Below are 19269 nucleotides of genomic sequence, written 5' to 3' on the forward strand. Positions count from 1 at the left end.
ATGCACAGTGTTTTCCATGTATTCCAATGGCCCTAGTTCACACCCGTGCAGTCAGTCCCAGTCAGTTTCCGGTGCAGAAACAAAAGTAGAACATGCTGCAGTTTTTCTGCACAGAATCATACCGGAACATAGCAAACTGCATCAAAACTGCACCAGAACTGCGTGTGGTGTGAACTGTAAGCAAAAATGCATCTGGAGTGCGTTTTTGTAGTGTGAACTGGCCTTAAGAACATGTGCAGTTGAATGATCCACAGTTGTGGTATCTAGTCTATACTTACAAGAGGGCTTATAGGAAAGGAGAGAAGCTGTTGGTTGATATATAATTCCTCATTTCTGTTTATTTAACAGATGAAGCTAGAGATCTCTAAGAGTAACCATATGCTTCATACAGCATAATACAGAGTATCACCCCAAATGTATTACAAGTGTGTTACTAAATAGACCTCTGGAAATGTTAGGGTTAAAAAAAGAACTCAGACAACATTTGGTTCAAAGTTTGCAGATCTTATCTTCATGGCAACATATTTTAAAGAATACCACCATCCATGCCATGTGTACCAAACAATCCCATCATCTGTTCTGGATGTGTAAGGTCCTTTGTAGTACAGACCATTCAGATTAGCAGAGTGACACCTGGTGGAAATATGAAAAAGATTTAGCATAGACTAAGTGATCATTTCTATAATGTTAAATCCAGTATTTTATTATTAAGAATGGTTACTCATGCATCTGAATGTGAAGTATAAAATGTTCACTAACAAAATAGCTACAAAATATTTGTAATAATTATGCAATGTTAATAAGCAAATCTACTGAATTTCAGTAAATTAAGGTTTTAAACAATTAGGATTACTGTAGATACAAAGAACAAATTGTATTTTACTCTTTTGTCTCTTTTTTTGTTACACGAAAATTATCTTTGTGGTGCAAAACATGGCAAAGGCATTTACCATCTTTTGTAATTACATTTTTTATTTATATAAACATGCAAAAAAAAAAAAAGAATTAAGAAATGAAAATGAGAAAAAAACACACAAAAAATAAATACTTCATTGAAAAATTAGGAGAGAAGAAAAAAATGATTAAGGTTAATTAGGTGTACATCAGGAGTTGATTCTGATTCCTGCCCCTGGATGGCTGTGTTCCTGGTAATTTATTTAAAAACTAACATTTCACATGTAAACCTAACATTTCACATTCCTGATATGTGCCTGCTGTACCATGTACTTGTATGAATAAGTATCCTCTTCTCTTTGTATTACTTCCTTTGTGTGAAATCCCTGGTGGTCCTGCCAGTCCCTCTGCTTTCCTATTAAAAACTGACCACACTAGACAGGAGAGCACAGTGTGTTCAATTCAGCCTGCTCTCCTAATGTGTGTTTGCCTTTCATTTCTATTTTAAACTAAATGAGTTGTTTTACAAGGTGAGGGTTCACAACAGAGTGGACTGACAACTCATGGGGCTCCCGGGCAATAGGGGATCATGGGGCCCCTGTGTCCTTGCCTAAACTCAAAAAAGCCTATGAAAAAGGTACCAGGGGCATATCATGGGGCCCCCTACTGACCCCGGGCCCTCGGGCAGTGCCCAAGTTTCCAAATGGTCAGTCCGCCCCTGGTTCACAATTACTTTAAGCATCACAAGCCCAGGTCGGCTACCTAGCTCCCTACCCCTTGTTCCCTGCCTCCTGGGCTACTTATTGGTAGACTACTCCTTGCTGACCCTTGTCTTGTACCACTCTTTTGGATTGCTGCCTGACATGACCTTGGAATTGTTAACAGGATTACACCTGCTCCAGGGGCAGACTGACCATTTGGAAACTCGGGCACTGCCCGAGGGCCTGAGTCAGTAGGGGGCCCCATCAGATGCCCCTGGTACCTTTTTCATAGGCTTTTTTGAGTTTGGGCAAGGACACAGGGGCCCCATGATCCCCTATTGCCCGGGGGCCCCATGAGTTGTCAGTCCGCCCCTGACCTGCTCTTACCAACCTCAGGATTACAGATACCGTATCTTACAACTTTAATTTGATCCTGGTACCGTCTTGCCAGGTGCAACAGCATTGTATATAAATGGGGGCAACCAAGTACCAGTAGGCCTGCTTTCCTAAAGAGAACAGGGGCTGCTAAAGTCAGAAACAATCACCAGCTATAGTTCCTGCCTTAGGCTCCATTCACATTAGAGCGTCTCCAAAGTCACGTGATTTCCAGTGCAACTTTGGAATGTGACTTGTGGTGCAACTTTGATCTAGCTTTACATTCATATTCATTACGACTAAAGTCACATCAAAAGTAATATCAAACTAGTGCAGAAACTACTTTCACGTCACTGCAAGTCGCACAGATTTGAATGGTACTCATTGGGAAACATGGGGTGCGACTTGTTCAAAGTCTCATGGCAAGTTGCACAAATGTGAATGGACTCTCAGGCAACATCTTAGGAAATAGCTACTATCTACATGTAAAATCTGCAGCTAATTACAATGTAATGAAATTGCTGCATTGGAGAGGGGGGGGCTAAAAATAAATTGCATGCTGTAAATATTGTCACATTTTCCATGGTCCAATTGAACAATGCTGTAAGACAAATTCTAAGAGGTGTTGCACCTGCTGTATCAAATCACCTATGCAAAGACTATGCAATAGTTTATATACTGTAATTGTCAAATCACATGGTACCACGGTGCCATGCAATGTGGTACTGCGCAATTTTCCAAAGTATTGCATACACTACTTCTTGTGCAATCCAGTGCAATTTCGGCCTATTTTACTGAGTTCGGCCTATTTTACTGAGTTATAGACTGGGGCGGCGGCCATTTTTTGTACTTTTGAATCGTTGGTGAGGGGGAGCACTGGACACCCTAGCTACAATTGTGCTTCATGCTGGGTGTCCAGTGAGCTCCTGTCCCTTTAAGGAGGGGTGGGCTCTCTCAGGTCCACCTGCCCTTGGTCTATCCATTATATACATGTGCCTCTACTATGGGGCTCTCAAAATATGTAGAGTTAGGACTACAGAATATTGGGGTGCCATGATGTGGCTCTGTAGCTTACATACGTATTGGCAAATGTGTGCTAACTAAACCCCTGTTTTTAACACATACTGTTAGACAGGTTAATTCGGTTTGTTTGCAGGCTGACTGGCAAGTTGAGCTGGGAACTTTTCTCTTTTGTTGTTTGACATGCGTCTCCCGTCCATGTGTTCCTTGCTGTGAAGGCCAGTTATAGACTGGGGCAGTGACCAATTTTTGTATCATCCCAGTAATACCACTTCAACTTAGCGATGGCTGAAGTGGTTAATAAAATAGTAATGAAAAAAAAACTAAATCAGAAGGAAAATAATATCTGGGTGCATGAGAATAAGAAAATAATAAGGGCTGGTTAGAGTAGACTAAGGGTTAATAAGGGGTTAAACAGAGAAACATTTTATTTATAAAATTGTTAGGTTGCTTTAACTGACCTCATCTGCAGATCAAGGTTTATCCCTTTCATCTGCAGATGAATAAACAGGATGATACAAAAGTAACTATATGTTCAATTGTATCTTTCTGTAGCTTCTAAGTAAGTGTTATTTATAAACACTGTCAGACTGCTTTTTTTGACAGCTAAAGCTGCCAACCTTTACTGTGTATTGTACACACATCAATGTGGCTTTGATTAATCAGAATTGCTGTGCACTGGAGGGGGAGGGCAGAATAACTAGGCTTGCTACACATGCCCTGTGTACAATGATGATCTTTTTTGGGTGTGTGTAGCACAACTAAAGTCTGGAACTAATTAAAGTAGAAGGCTTTACTGAGATTCCTATTTATTTATTTGAGAAATGTGCTAGATATTTATACCAACTTTGTTTAAGTTGGATATAGATACACTTCTAGCAGATAAAAAGAGCAAAATGTGGAACTTTTATTTCCAGTTGGCTGATATTGATGATTGAAGGTTCTCTATCTGAAAGGACAACAGTATTATAATTTCATTGGCATAATGAGGGCTAGCTGTCACTAGCTGTAGAGCAAACTGAAATAATCTGCTAATGTATCTCCAGTTGCAGTTTTGGAGTGGGTAGTGTTTTGGATAGATAACATGGCTCCAGGACAATAAGATATCTGCATGATAATGAGAAGGGCAGGTGGGAGAGTCTGTGTAGTGTACACTAGGGATGGGTCCTGGATGGCAGATATATTTCCCCACAATTTGGGTTGTGGTCCTATTACAGGGCTGCTGGAGAGACATTTTTAGTACTCAGTGGTTCTCATCCATGCAGGGTGAGCGGTTTCCAGGGTAGTCCAGATAGAAAAGAGAGGACTGACTTTCAGTGCTCTCTGGATTAATAAATCTTCATTTTGGGACCCAGAATTTGGAAGTTTGGGGAGATATTTGGGTGCGACAGAACCTTCAACCCTGACTACAAAGACTTTGGTCCTGAATTAACCTGTGTTCATCTGAGTCCAGAAAAGGAAGAGGAAACAGCACCAATCTGTGAGGGAGAGTTTGCCTGTCTTTCTTTAAATAAAAGAACTGCTTGCTTTTACCAACATATTTGGCTAATAAGCTCATGCTGCAATGTCACATCAATCAAGTGGCTGAGTTATCATGTACAACTCAAAAGACACAGTATATGTACTCTTTGAAGTTACTCTGAATTGGGAATGGCAGGTTTACAGATGACAGCTAGATGTGGTAAGGCCACAATAATGTTACATTCAAATGTTGGAAATACTGTATTTGAAAAAGAATAATACAGGGAACTTAACAGTATATTATCTTTCCTATCCAAATGTTACCTGTTATACCACCATCCACCTTTATCCTGCTCAGCACAGTTCTCCTCATAGTTGTCATTGTCTCGATCCCAAGTGCTGAATTTCATCCCATTATGGTTGGCCCACCATTGTACTTCTGGGTTAAATCCTCCAGTGAGAGAGTCTCCAGCTGTACCTGAATACACTCCACAACTAATCTGGTAACCGCTCTGAAAACAATGAAGGATGTTATAGTTCAATATCTGATGCACATTATAAAATTGAAAATGTATGTGGGTAAAATTTTTTTTTACCTACTTGTTTATTTTCAATTTGTTTTTTAAAGCAATATAGAACTTTCCTCCTAGATTGTAAGCTCTAAAGAGCAGGGCCCTCTATTTCCTCTTGTACCAAATTGTATTGTAACTGTAATGTCTACCTTCATTTTGTAAAGCACTGTTGGCGCTACATAAATCCTGTATAATAATAATAACTTGGGGGTCTAAACTAAGACTTCTTATGGTCATCTTTGAAGGCAACCCTCTCAGACCAAAAGTGTCTATGTATTGACTTTGTACATGAAAATGATACATTGACGCTATATTGTGTGCTGAGAACAGTAGTGCCCCTTAATGATTCTTTATGACAGAAAGACATATGCAGACCTCTATTTATAGATCATGTTTCACTACATGGTTGTATTCACTATAATTCCACTTTTTTAGGCCTGTGCTTAGTGCAACAACATTAGAGGGGGTAGAATAAAGCCTAAAAATGTACATATTGTAAGAACTTATTCCTTATTTTTTTTATATCCTTCTCTGGACATTTGCAACTAAATCCAGTAAGACAAAGGCTCTTTTATGGTTATTACAAAGAATAAAAGGAGCACATACAGGTGCATCTCAATAAATTATAATATCATAACATTTTTTATTTCAGTAATTCAATTCAAAAAGTGAAACTCGTATATTATATAGATTCATTGCACACAGAGTGATATAGTTCAGGCATTTCTTTCTTTTAATTGTGACAATTATGGCTTACAGCTAGTGAAAACCCAAAATTCAGTATCTCAGAAAATTAGAATATTACATAAGACCAATAAAAAACGATTTTTAATAAAGAAATGTTGGCTTGCTAAAAAGTATTGTCCATGTACAGTATAGTATGCACTCAACAATTGGTCGGGACTCCTTTTGCATAAATTACTGCATCAATGCGGTGTGGCGTGGAGGCAATCAGCCTGCGACACTGCTGAGGTGTTATGGAAGCCCAGGTTGCTTTGATAGCGACCTTCAGCTCATCTGCATTGTTGGGTCTGGTGTCTCTCATCTTCCTCTTGATAATACCCCACAGATTCTCTACGGCACAGGTGTCAAACACAAGAATCCGGCCCTCCAAGCCATTTTATGTGGCCCTTGTACCTCACCTGCAGGTACCCCCTTGTCTCTGCTCCCACCTTGTCTCAGCAGTAGAGAGGAGAATAGAACTCCTCTGCCAAATCCAGATATGAGCAATTCCTATTGCCCGATGCCCCATACATGCAGTTCTGGGAACAGGCAGCCAATTTAAAAAAACTGGCTCCTAACTTTTTTAGCTGGCTCCTAGATTCAAAGCAGATTTGGCAAGCCCTGTTTTGGACTAGCAATCTATCACGTCTCCAACTGCACATGTGGCCCTTTGCTTGCCAGCATGGTGCCAGCATAGATCTAAATAAGGAGAGACAACAAAGAAATTAATGATAAAGGTGCAGAGAGTGAGGAAGATAAAAACTAACAAGAGAATGGGGACAAGAAGATAGTTGGAAAGGAGGAGAGAAAGAGGGAAGGGGGTAGAAGGAAAGGGAAACAAAGGGAAGTGGGAAGGAGGAGGGGGAGGAAGCCTGGGGTGGTAAAGTCTTTCCAAACACAAACCCCAGAGCTCTTCATCTAGTGAGAAATATTTTGGTCAAAGTCTGGAGATATGTAATGCATTATTCATAGTGTACAGACCCTTTGGAATGTATGCATTGAGTCAAGTGGTATCGCAAAACGTTTCTCATTAGCTTCCGAGATATCTTTACATAACTTATTGTACCTTTGAGATTGTTGTATTGAGATAGTAAATTTCCAAGCTTTTGGTTAGCAGCCATAAAGACAAAATGTACAAGTTTGGAGCTAGAACATCCCTCTGGTTTTAGAATTAACAGAAAATTCCATGAATTTTTTCCAGATATTTTTCCAAAAATCATATAAATATCATTGGGTAGACACCTATGCAATAGCATCTAATTTTAGGGCAGTCCAGTCCCACCAGACATGGAGGAATGTGCCCATGGCAGTGCATCCCCAGAAATAGCAAGCAGAGGCCCCAGGAATAAATTTGGTCAGCCTGTAGGACAACATGTGCACTTGCATTAACACCTTATAATTGGTCTCAATGTTCAATGACCAGACCATCGAATTTATAGAGCAGAGGCTGTGGTTCCCAGATATGACTCCAGTCTTGTTTTGGGCTACTTCTGCACTGTCTTTTGTTTTTTTAGTTGTACCTAATGTCCTACTCCTGCAGGTGGCACTATACCCAGTAGGTGATGTTCTAAGGCAGTTGTCTCCTGCAGTCCTGGGGCCAGATGTGAATCTTTGTTTGCTTTTATCCAACCCTTGAGGCATTATTCCTTCCACTGACATCAACAATGGGGCACTATTCCTTCAATTGACACCAACAAGGGGGCACTATTTCTTCCACTGACACCAACGGTGGGGCACTACTCCTTTCCATTGACACCAACAAGGAAGCACTATTTCTTCCACAGATACCAACCAGGGGTGGACTGACCATTTGGAAACTCGGGCACTGCTCGAGGGCCCGGGGTCAGTAGGGGGCCCCATGAGATGCCCCTGGTACCTTTTTCATAGGCTTTTTTGAGTTTGGGCAAGGAAATAGGGGCCCCATGATCCCCTATTGCCCGGTGGCCCCATGAGTTGTCAGTCCGCCACTGATACCAACAATGGGGCACCAAATCTCCAACTGACATGAATGATGGGGCACTATTCCTCCTCCTGATTCCTGATCACAGGCGCTTTATAATTTTTTTACTCCCATTAATCACCAATCCTGGGACATTGTGTACTCTCATTGATGCTGATGCATTTTCTACTCCCACTGGCCACAGTCTGGCCCCCCCTTAAGTATGAAAAACACTAAACTGTTTGGAAAGTTTGCAGACCTGAGTTTTCCCTCCCATGCCACCAGCCTCCTTATATATTTCTACCACACTCAGTGGGAGCGAACACCCCGATAAACTACAGCTAAATGTATTGATCCATTTATACCCCTCTATCTCACTCAGAATACAGATGTTGTTCTATTCTTCCATTTTATATTACCCCTTCCATTTCCATTTGGAGCTGTGGCCCCATGTTTTGAGATTGTTCATTAGCTACCACCTTATCTTCTGTGGATGTTATTTCCTGTTATGCCTGACTGCCAGCAATGTTAGCCTACCAAAAAATCTTGTTAGCCTACCAAAAAAGGAGAAAGTTTGTGGATCCCTGATCTATAGGTATCTATGAAAGTGCAAGGTACATGAGATGGACTGGTCAGGAAGATTTAGTCATGGCTGAGTGGACTGGGAACAGGTGAGTATAAGACTTATGGGAGTGACTGGAAGAACTACAATACAAGTGTAACTGCACCAAAGGTGTAGATACATTTTAAGTTTTCCCAATCCTTCCATTACCTCTTCATCACTAACTCTGAAACTTTTGTAGTCAGCAGTTCGTCTTTGTCCTTCAAAATCCTGGAGGTCAATTCTTAATATGTAGTCATCTGGTTACGAAAAAAAACACAATAAAAATATGTTACACTCTTGGTCTGGTAAAAATACATTCTAAATGCACAACAACACTAGGACATGCTCGGACAGGCCCACAAGATATGTGAAAATGAAGTATTGTTATCTGTATGAATAATTTCTTTCATTTTTCATGAGTATTATAACTGGAGGGTGTGATGTTAATGATATAGTTATTTCAGACAGCAAGCTCATGTGCAGACAAATATGGGATGTATAATATTACCATAAAAGCTCACACCTATAGGGCATCCTAAATTTATTAAAATCATATCATTTATCCATTTTGCTGACATTTTGATTGCTTTACGCAAGTTTTTGAGGTGTGTAAAATGCTAATTTAGAGTTTTGATTTCAGATATTTTTTACTTTGCTACCAATTGTTTTTTACTTTGCTACCCATTGTCAAATACATTTCATATTTACTTCAGTATTTATGAGAGATGTGGATCCAACCAGTTGAAAACTAAATGACCCATGAAAAATGTAGCCAGCCTCTGTTATTTAATTGAGCCGCAATCTTTTTTAAATTAAAAATTGGTGTAATTTTATAAAAAGTTATAGTATTGTTCCTCCTAAATATACTGGACCTCTCTACCAGTTGGACATAAATCTCATCACCAGCTGCATAAACCAGAATTTTACTAGTCAACTGCTGGTATTTAAATTTGTATGATAGTTTTATGGCTTTTTTTGTCCTAAATATAATTGTGGTTTAATTTATAAAGTGAACTAGCAGAGGGCCTATTTGTGTCCCTCCTAGTTTAACATACAGTAAAACATGTTTTATTTTAACAAAAAAAAGCAGAAAATTAAAACTACAACATCCCAGTGGTAAAACATATTCAAAGAATTCTAGAAAGCACTACCAATAGTTTTCTATTGCTATTGCCCTTTAAAAGGGCCTGTCCTGATTAAAAAAATCCATACTAACTATTTTGGTAACTTTGGTAGTTCTTTTACAAAGTGGTGCTATTAATTCAACAAATTAAAACATATTTACCACCAGTTTGTATATAAAGAAGCTGGAGGTAATTAAGACCTACTCTAAGTTGGTGTACAGAGACAGGCAGACTGTCTTTTCCTTTATGCATATTACATTACCCCCTCCCCATCAATAGTTGTTAGTGAAGCTGTCGGCTTCGCAGCTATCGACCTGCTAGCAACCAGTTGGCAGAACCTGAAGGGGAAACTGAGACACTAGTTCCCCATCATGTCCTCTCTTGTCTTGTAATTGACATCAGGCAGTGGGCAGATTCTATAGCCAACAGCAGGCTGATATTGGCCAAAGATCGGGCCACTGACTGCTGTCAATTACCAACCAAAAGCAGACCTGATGGGGAACTAATATCTGTGAATCCCCATCAGGCTCCGCCCCCTCAGGTACAAAATTCCATGCTGCTGTGCTTTCTGACAAGTGCAGTGGTGAGGAGGAATCTCTGTGGTGTCTGGCTGTGTTTTTTTCTCTCTATGCCACCTGAAATGCTAGGCAGCTCCCTAATTGATGATTTGGACATGCTTGCTTTGTGTCTTGTTTCTGGTGAACCTTAAACTCTTTGCTCCTCTCATAAACTTCCTGATTTAAAGCCAATCTCCAGTCTCCCCCCCCAAAAAATAAAAAGTCAGCAGCTACAAATACTTTAGCTGCTGACTTTTAATATAAGGACACTTACCTATCCAGGGATCCAGTGCTGTTCTCACCTGAGTCGATTCTTTAACTGGCTTCGGGTCCAGCTTCTTAACTAAGGGAAACAAGCATTGAAGCATCATGGCTTCACAGCCAGTTTCCCACTATGCATGTGTGAGCCATGCTGCGCTTTGTGAATGATCCCGCAGGTTTCTGGGACCTGTGATGTGTCCCAGAAGGCTGCAGGGGAAGGAGGAGGGGCTGAACTTCCACTCCAATTGCCTAGGCGGTTGGAGCAGAAGTGGGAGTAGATACCTGTCAAAACCAGGTACCCGCTCCTCACTCTCCTAAAAAGTGACAAATATTAAAGAGGGGGAGGATGCAAATAGACAAAACTTCCCTTTTTGGGTAAAGTTCTGCTTTAAGCCATGCCTCTGCATTGCCCGTTTGCCAGATTATTGTGCTCCTTTCCAGCCAATATCTTGCTCCTTTCACTCATGCTGCCATCCGTATCTTCACAACCATTTGTTACTGAACTTTGTCCTGTTCCTTGACTACACTTCTGCTTGATCTCAACCTGCAACCATGTGTTACTGACCTTTGACTTGTTTCTTTACTACGTGTTTGCTTGATCCCAACCTGCGAGCGCTTGTTACTGACCTTTGGCTTGTTTACTGAATTCACTTCTGCTTTATCCCTCCCTACCTGCTCCATCTGTCACCGGACCCAGCTTGCTCATCACCTGGCAAGGTGATCCTGAGGACCATGACCTGGCATGAGCATGCAGCAATACCCATCTCCACCATCAGGAGCTCAGCTGAAGACCAGTTAGTGCTTATACCCCACTCCTCAGGTGAGCCAGCATCATCTGCCAGGGTGACCTACTTGTATACTTATCCTGCTGGTCTTTTTGAACCTCTCTACTGCTATAGCTACTGGTCTTCAAGCCTAACCCCTGACCTTGACACTGAGTTGAGGGCAAAGTGTCCATATGGATGCCCCAATCTTAGTGTGCTTCCACATACTTTGCATGCCCTGGATTCATGTACCTGTCTACAATATGAATCTGTCTTCCACACTGACATTTGTCATGTGGAAGCATGTCAAAATTCTAAAGGGTGTCTAAAGCAAGCCATAGATGATGCACTTTTCTTTCCTGCAACCACAGGTTGCAGGAAAGAAAATCACTTGATTTCCCCATCCACATAGTCAGTGTAAATGATGGAATACCTCCTGCAGTCCTATTGTGTTCTGCCTGTGGGGAGCCTTCCCTGTCGGCAGAACAAAATGATCACTGCTAGCGGCTATAGCTGTTGGCAGTGATCGCATGCAAAAAAATCCAACAGGCTGGTTGTACTGAAGTCGATCGATGGATTGACTTCAGTACAACCAGCCTTCTCATATGTAGATTGAATCTTGGCTGGTTCTTGCTGAACCGGCGGAGATTCTATCCATCTATGGCCGGCTTTAGACACGCTGTGATTTCCCTGAATCTTATCATTTACTAATCAGAAGTATTGTTAAGAAAGTTAAGTGGTTGGAGTTGATTGAAAAGGTCAGTAGATAAGAATTCTGCAGTCACACTGATAATTGTTTTCCCGTTCTGTAGATGGTAGATGTCCCATGTTTCCAAAATGGCACCACCTGATCAAGTACCCAAACCTCTACCACACAAAAGACGACCCATTCTTGCAAAGCAATACACAGAACATACGAGGAAACTCTAACATCCTCATACTTCCTAACCCTAGCAAAAAAAAAAAAAAAAAATACAGTTCTTGCTTACAGTTCAGCACCATCAGTAGTAGTAGTAGTACACTAAATTGCTTTCTTTACATAATCTATGAAAATGTGCATATCAGATTTATGTCCTTAAATTCAGACTGGGATTCAAGTCATTAATAGGTGGCAGAATAATAGGTCTGTAAATGGTAATGTAAAGTACCTTGCAATGTCAAGAAGTGCAAGTTATCATTTCCTAGCCAAAATTCTCCCCTCGCTGAAGCGAAATCCCCAAATCCTTGTTTATAGTCAGTCCAATTCCTAATGGAACAGAAAATAAAGTGTTTATGTGTATGTTTAATATCTACAATTATAGTTTTATTTTATCTACAATATTTAAATATTTATTTTGCAGCTGGATGGATGAATGGACATGATACTTATTAACACACAAAAGAATTTTGATGCAAGCTAATATCTGTTTGCTAATCCATGGTCAGGCAAAACTGGCCCCATGTTAAGAAAAATATAATGGTTTTGCTCAACTTTTCTAGTAGTTTTTGAATAATTGCAATTTTAGAAACTGATCCTATACAGCAGTGTTTCTCAAACTTTTTTCAGTCAAGGCACCCTTTCAAATTATGCACAGTCCCAAGGCACCCTTTCAAATTATGGACGGTCTTGAGGCACTCCATTTTAAAATGGGAAAAACTATTCTAATAGTTTTATATAATGCAGCAACATCCACACACGGAGGACACCCAACATTAGAGGTGATTTATTCTTCCAAAGAAAATACACTTTCACTCACTGGCAGGGGCAGACTGACAACACATGGGGCCCCTGGGCAATAGGGGATCATGGGGCCCCTGTGTCCTGGCCCATACTCAAAGCACACCCAAAAAGCCTATAAAAGGTACCAGGGGCATCTCATGGGGCCCCCTACTGACCCAGGGCCCTCGGGCAGTGCCCAAGTGCCCGAATGGTCAGTCCACCCCTGCTCACTGGTAATGACTAGTATTCCCATGTTTTTTTTCTCCCTCAGTTTTTCTCCATCACTCAACTAATGTGACCCCAGCACTGATGGAGAGGGGCAGGGGAGGGTTAAACTAGGATGCTGTGCAGGAAGCTGACATCCTCATCAACTGATGATGTCATTGGTTGTCAGGATGCTGGTGGCTAGAAGGTTTTAATGGTGTAAAATGAAAACCTGTGGCTTTGTGTAACTAAAAGGCAGGCTTGTTCCACCCGCTGGCTTGTATACAAATTTTGGGCAGTTTTTAGATATTTTGCCAAGGCACCCCTGAAGAAACCTCAAGGCACCCCAGGGTGCCTTGGCACTCTGGTTGAGAACGGCTTCTTTACAGTATGTAATTTTTTAATTATTTGCATAAAATCTACAAGTGCTTCAATAACACTGTCTGCTGAGCTTTCTAATAAGATGACCAGCAGTAGCTTTTCACTTGTAAACTGTCCCTGTCTCATTGATACTCCATAAACTAAAGGCAAGCATGGTGTTATGTCTCTGATTTAGCATGTGTATTGTACAGCAAACCTGAATGTCAAGAGAGCTGTCTCCTTGCAGCATAGAGGTAAAGAGCCATAGCTCTTAAGCTCCACTTGCTAGCTTCTTGAATTTGAAAAATTCATATACAGTATTTTTCATAGTTATGTATGTAGCACTTATCCCTGAAGGGGCCGCTGGAAATATACTGGGTCTCCCTTACCAGTTCAATGGCTTCTAGGCCCAGATACCAATATCAGAGCACACCGACAAAACACAGGCTCAATCTAAGGGTGTCTTTTTGAAGGTAGATTGCAGTACTTAAACACAAGCAGGTAGAGGGATAAGGGTACTGGATACTCCAAAACACAATTATAAGAGGACTGGAGAGTTTCTTAAGCAAAGCCCTTCAATAGCAGCTCTAAGTATTGCTGGAGGTAGAGGGGACATCCAGCTAGTCTGTGACTCTGTAAGAGCGGCCACAGTCCTTTTAGCAACCTCTGGCATCTAACCCTCAAAACACAAGCACACTTGGACCTCTAGGTGAAAGGTCTTACACATAACCAGCTCCCTTGTGACACTCGTCAGTGAAAGGGGCCCTTCTCCTGCCCAGCTTCCTAATTTAGTATCCTCTAGCAAGTTTCTTTAAGTCCAGGTTACTTCAAGACCCTCAGCCAAGCACATGCTGAGGCCTAACTGCAACAGCTCTTTAATGGCTGCCTAGGAGAGAAATAGAGCTGAACAGACCCTGCCAAAACATTTACCTTCTGCCCAGCCACATCTGGGCCCCACTCCCAGCGATTAGCTGGGATTTGATAAATACTCATAACCCAGTGGCTGACTCTTCTAAGATATTTCTGGAAGCTTCTTCAAAGGCAGGTAGGAGTAATCAACCACCAGGTTTACGGAGACCTTACCAGACAAAGAAAATAAATTGCTGCTTAGCTAGCTACAGCAGAGCCAAAAACTAAATTTAACCAGCCTAGGTAAGGGTAGAATATTTTGGCATAGCCAAAAGTGAGATCTGTTTGTAGATAGAGCTAGGTTGGCTTGTCAGCCTCTGGCTTCTTATATGTCCCAGGTGCTTCATTATTGAGATCTTCTTGCCAACAATACCAACTCTGTTCTTGTCCACCTGGGAGTCCTGAGTGTTACCACCCAACTTGTGTGTTCCAGCATCACCCAAAAATGTACCTATAAAATGCCACAATTTCAGAAAAAGGTTTACCGAAAGAAATTTTGGCTTCCATCCAAGCGTCTCTGAAAAACAGTCCATCCCCCTCCATCAGACATATCGCAGTACACATAAAATGATGTACGGCTTTGCAATGGTTTAATTTTGTAAAAACCACTCTGTTTATGTCCATCGTTGTAAATGTCACCACAGTCTGCACAAAAAGCAAAAAAAAAAAAAAGAATAAATTAGTGACTAATAAAGATTGTGACTCCTTGATGTATAATTGCCAAATTTGTTTGCATTTTTTTACATATTCTGATTCTTTTATATAGAGAGAATAAAAATAGCTGCTTTTTCTCAGTAATATAATTGGGCACCACTAATATAATGTGAAAGGAGAGTTCTACTAGTGCTTATGCTACTTCCTGCTGATGTGGACTTTGCCTATTTGCTGAGAAGCTACTCTATCCAAGAGTACTGTAGTGAACACTAAGACATTAAAGAGCGCCTGGTCACTTGCCGAGAGAGTAGGTTGCAATGACCAGTTTCCATTACGGAATGTGCTGCTGCTGATCACGTAACAGTGGATATAGGTGAGAAAACAAGGCTGTTTCTGAGACCCTGATGGCCGATTCACACATGTGCTTCCTGGATTTCAAAGTCAGGTTTCAGTGTGGATTAGCAATCTACTTGTTCAGCGGCTCAGAGCCAGTTTAGGACCAGTGTTTGTGGTTCGTACTGTTCACAGCTTTAAGGCCGGTTTGGATGTGGTTTTGCAAGGCTTTTTTGGTTGTGCTGAGGTGGAGAGGAGAGCAACCTGTGCTAAAACCTCATCTTGAACTGAAATCCTGATCCTGAACTGCAATCCTGTTCACAACTGATGACATATCCGGTATAGAAGCGGGCCCCATAGAAGTCAATAGCCTGTAATCCATACCTGAACCAGACCACACTGCTCAGAAATGGGACAGCACTCTTTTTCAATCTGCACTGAATCCGCACTGCCAGTGCACTGGACGTATGTGAACAGGCACCATAGGAAACAATGTTATCTCACATGTCATGCAGATTGGATGCAGTTCAAAACTGCATCCAATCCGCATATATGTGAACTGTCACTAAAATGATTAATGAACAGGTGCAGTAATGTCCAAACGTTTCTCTCTATCTTGGAGTTTAGTGTTAACTCTTTAGCATCTACAAAAAAATGACAGTAATTAATAGAATGCTAAATTATTCTTCCTAAAGAGCTACTATTGGATTAATAGTTTTTTCATGTTGATGGATGATCAAAGAAATGGCTAGAACAATACTAATATTGTACTGCTGGTTAAAATGACTTTGCCCCAAAAATTGTTCAGTTCCCTGTTAAAGAAGAAATAGTATATTTATCTGTTCAGAGGCTCATGTCTCCTATCTTTTACCTGGGAGTGACCCTTACATATGCTGTGGTTCCATCCTTCAGTCCTAGGTCACCTGTAGAGATGTGGAGGTTAGTTGATGGAACCACAGCATATAGCAGAAGTGTCGCAGAAGTGTCAAATGCTGAAATGTCTGGCGGAGGCTGCAACACTTGAACGAATAGTTCGCCAGGGTAATAAATATACTTTCTCTTCCTTTGCAGGGAACTGCTTTGGGCATATGACCCAGGCTAAAGAAGAACCCCACCTAGCATTATTTACATCTAGACTAGAAAAATAATATAACCCAATGCAAACTGCAATAAACACTAAGAACCCATTTAGGCTGGCCATACATTATACAATTTTCTTGTATTATTTTTGTTTAGATTTACCAGACCGATATAATATGAGGTCCAACCTAAACACCATCAATTTTAACCAATTAGACAGGCCCTGATTGAAGGTAAATTATTATTATTATTCACGATTTATATAGTGCCAACAGTTTGCGCACCACTTTACAACGTGAGGGGCAGACAGTACAATTACAATACATTTTAATACTGTAGGAAACAGAGGGCCCTGCTTGTTAGAGCTTCCAATCTAAAAGGGAGGGTCAATTGATACAAAAGGTAATAACTGTGGGGGATGAGCTGATGGATAAAATAAAGTACAGCTATTAGGTGAGGGCAGGAAAGGCTTGTCTGAAGAGATAGGTGTTCAGGAACCGTCTAAATGTAGACAGAGTAAGAGACAATTGGACAGATTGGGGTAGGGAATTCTTTAGGATGGGAGAGACTCACGAGAAGTCTTGGAGGCAAGCATGGGAGGAGATGACAAGGGAGCTAAAGAGCAGGATGTCTTAGGAGGAATGAAGAGAACAATTTGGTTGGTATTTTGAGACTAGGGTAGTGATGTAGCTGAGCACCGAGCTGTGGATGGCTTTGTAAGTTGTTACTGTTTTGAATTGAACTCATTGGGAGAGTGGAAGCCAGTGGAGGGACTGGCAAAGAGGAGTAAAAGTCGCTGAATGGCTGCTAAAGTGGATGAGTCTGGCAGCAGCATTCATGATGGACTGAAGAGGGGCTAGCCTACTGTATGTAAAGGTAATCCAATGAGAAGGGAGTTGCAGTAGTCAAGGTTAGAGATGACCAGAGAGTGGACGAGGAGCTTTGGGGTGTCATTGGTTAAGAAGAGGCATATTTTGAGATGTTGCGGCGGTTGAGGCAGCAAGCTTTGGACAGTGATTGGATGTGAGGCCCATAGGATAAATCAGTGTCCAGGATAACACCTAGAACCTTCGCATGCAGGGACGAGTTGATAGTTGTGCCTTCAATCCTGACAGACAAGTCAAGGGAAGGGGCGCGTGGGGGAGGAAATATTAAGAGGTCAGTTTTGAATAGATGGAGTTTGAGGAAGTGGTGTGACATCCAGGCTGATATGTCCGTTAGTAGATTAGTGATGCGTGTGGAGACTGATGGAGTGGGCTGTGGGGCAGAAAGATAAATTTTGGTGATGTCAGCGTAGAAACTGTATTGGAAGCCATGGGAGGCTATCAACTGACCCAGGGAGGTGTAGATGAAGAATAGGAGAGGTCCAAGAACAGAACCTTGGGGGACCTCAATGGAGAAAGGAAGAGGAGAGGAGAAAGTGAGATTGTAATTGATGCTGAAGGTACGATGAGATAGGTAGGAAGAAAACCAGTGAAGAGTACAGTCACAGAGATTAATGAAGTGGAGTTTTGTGAGGAGGAGGGGGTGGTCCACTGTATCAAAGGCAGCAGAGAGGTCCAGGAGTAGGAGTACAGAATAGTGTCTATTGGTTTTAGCTGTTAGTAGATCATTTGTGAGTTTTAGGAGAGCAGTTTCTGTGGAGTGTTGAGAGAAAAATGCAGACTGAAGAGGATCAAGAAGGTTATTTTCAGTAAGATAGTCGCTCATTTGGTTGTAGACTAAGTGCTCAAGGAGTTTGGAGGAAAAAGGGAGCAAGGAGATAGGTCATAGGTTGTTAAGGTTGGTGGGGTCCAGTGAGGGCATTTTAAGTATGGAGGTGACTAGTGCATATTTTAGAGAGTTAGGGAAGATGCCAGAAGAGAGGGAGAGATTGAAGATGTGAGTTAGAGATTGTAGGATAGAGCCAGCAGGTGATGGTAGCATTTGTGAGGGAACAAGGCCCAGGGGGCAAGTGGCTAAGTGGCCATTAGAAAAAAGTTTAGCAACCTCATCTATAGTAGCAGGGTTGAATGAGGAAACTAGTGAGTGTACCTGTAGACATGGAGTGATAAGTGGGGGAGATGTCTGTACAGTGGAGATCTCATCATAAATTATATCAATCTTATTTTTGAAGCGATTGGCGATCACCTGGGTAGTGATTGAGGTAGTGGGTGCAGGCAGTGGAGGACGAAGTAAAGGGTTGAAGGTAGAGAAGAATTGACAGGGACTGTATGAGAAGGTGTTAATGAGAGTGATAAAATAGGTCTGCTTGGCAGTGCAGAGGCAGTAGTAGTATTTCTGAAGGCAGATCTATATTAGTTGAAATCTTTCTGAGACCTAGTCTTGCGTCACAGGCGCTCAACAGCACGGCTACATTTTTTCAGACTTCTGGTGTTATCTGCTTGCTAAGGTTGTAGGGTTTGGGACCTGATTCTGTTTGTAGTAAGAACTATTATAGACAAAAGTGGCAAGGTTGGGGCAGAACAGAGGTGAGATTTTGTCATAGATTTGGTCAGTAGCAGAGTAGAGAAGTGAAGGTTAAGGTGGCGGAGGTTTCAGTGAGTAACTGCTAGGCGGTTGAAGGGAGAAGAGGTAGAATACAGGGAGAGAGCAAAGCTAATAAGGTAGTGATTAGAGAGAGGGAAAGGATTGCTGCTGAGGTTGCACGGAGTGCATAGGTAGAACAAAACAAGGTCAAGGGTGTTGCTGTCAGAATGAGTAGAAACATGTATCCATTGCTTCAGGTCAAAAGAGGAGGTTAGACTGAGAAATTTAGAAGTAGCAGAAGTGTTAGCATTCTCGAAGAATGATTGTGTGGATTTCAGAAGAGAGAACGTAGGGTAGCCTGGCAGGGAAGTCATCAAGGAAGGTTGATACCAGTCAATATAAAGGGAATTGAACAAGAAAACTGTATAATGTATGGCCATACATTACACCATGCATTGCACAGGCACATTTTTGTGAATTGAGGAGATCTGTGTTAAGGACCGCTATTTATTTTGAAGCTTACACTGAATCTTCCCCCAGCCCTCATTTGACATTGTATGAGCCTG

The 19269-nt window shown here is 41.4% G+C and overlaps 1 protein-coding gene across 2 annotated transcripts in view; it reads right to left on the reverse strand.

Moving 5' to 3' along the window:
- Positions 1-312: 312 nt before the first annotated feature.
- The window catches only part of FGL1 (fibrinogen like 1), a 39296-nt gene continuing 20339 nt past the window's right edge, over positions 313-19269 (reverse strand). For both annotated transcript variants that reach the window (XM_089669560.1, XM_089669559.1), the window contains 5 exons: positions 14653-14812; positions 12144-12241; positions 8458-8546; positions 4776-4963; positions 313-633 (listed from right to left, as the gene is read on the reverse strand). In XM_089669560.1, coding sequence (XP_089525686.1) covers positions 474-633; positions 4776-4963; positions 8458-8546; positions 12144-12241; positions 14653-14812 — 695 coding nt within the window. In that variant the 3' untranslated portion in view covers positions 313-473. The remainder of the gene's footprint in view (positions 634-4775; positions 4964-8457; positions 8547-12143; positions 12242-14652; positions 14813-19269) is intronic.

This window comes from Staurois parvus, unplaced genomic scaffold, assembly GCF_062004578.1.
Source record: "Staurois parvus isolate SC_StPar_1 unplaced genomic scaffold, SC_StPar_1.0 ptg000080l, whole genome shotgun sequence".
In the NCBI taxonomy this organism is placed as follows: domain Eukaryota; kingdom Metazoa; phylum Chordata; class Amphibia; order Anura; family Ranidae; genus Staurois; species Staurois parvus.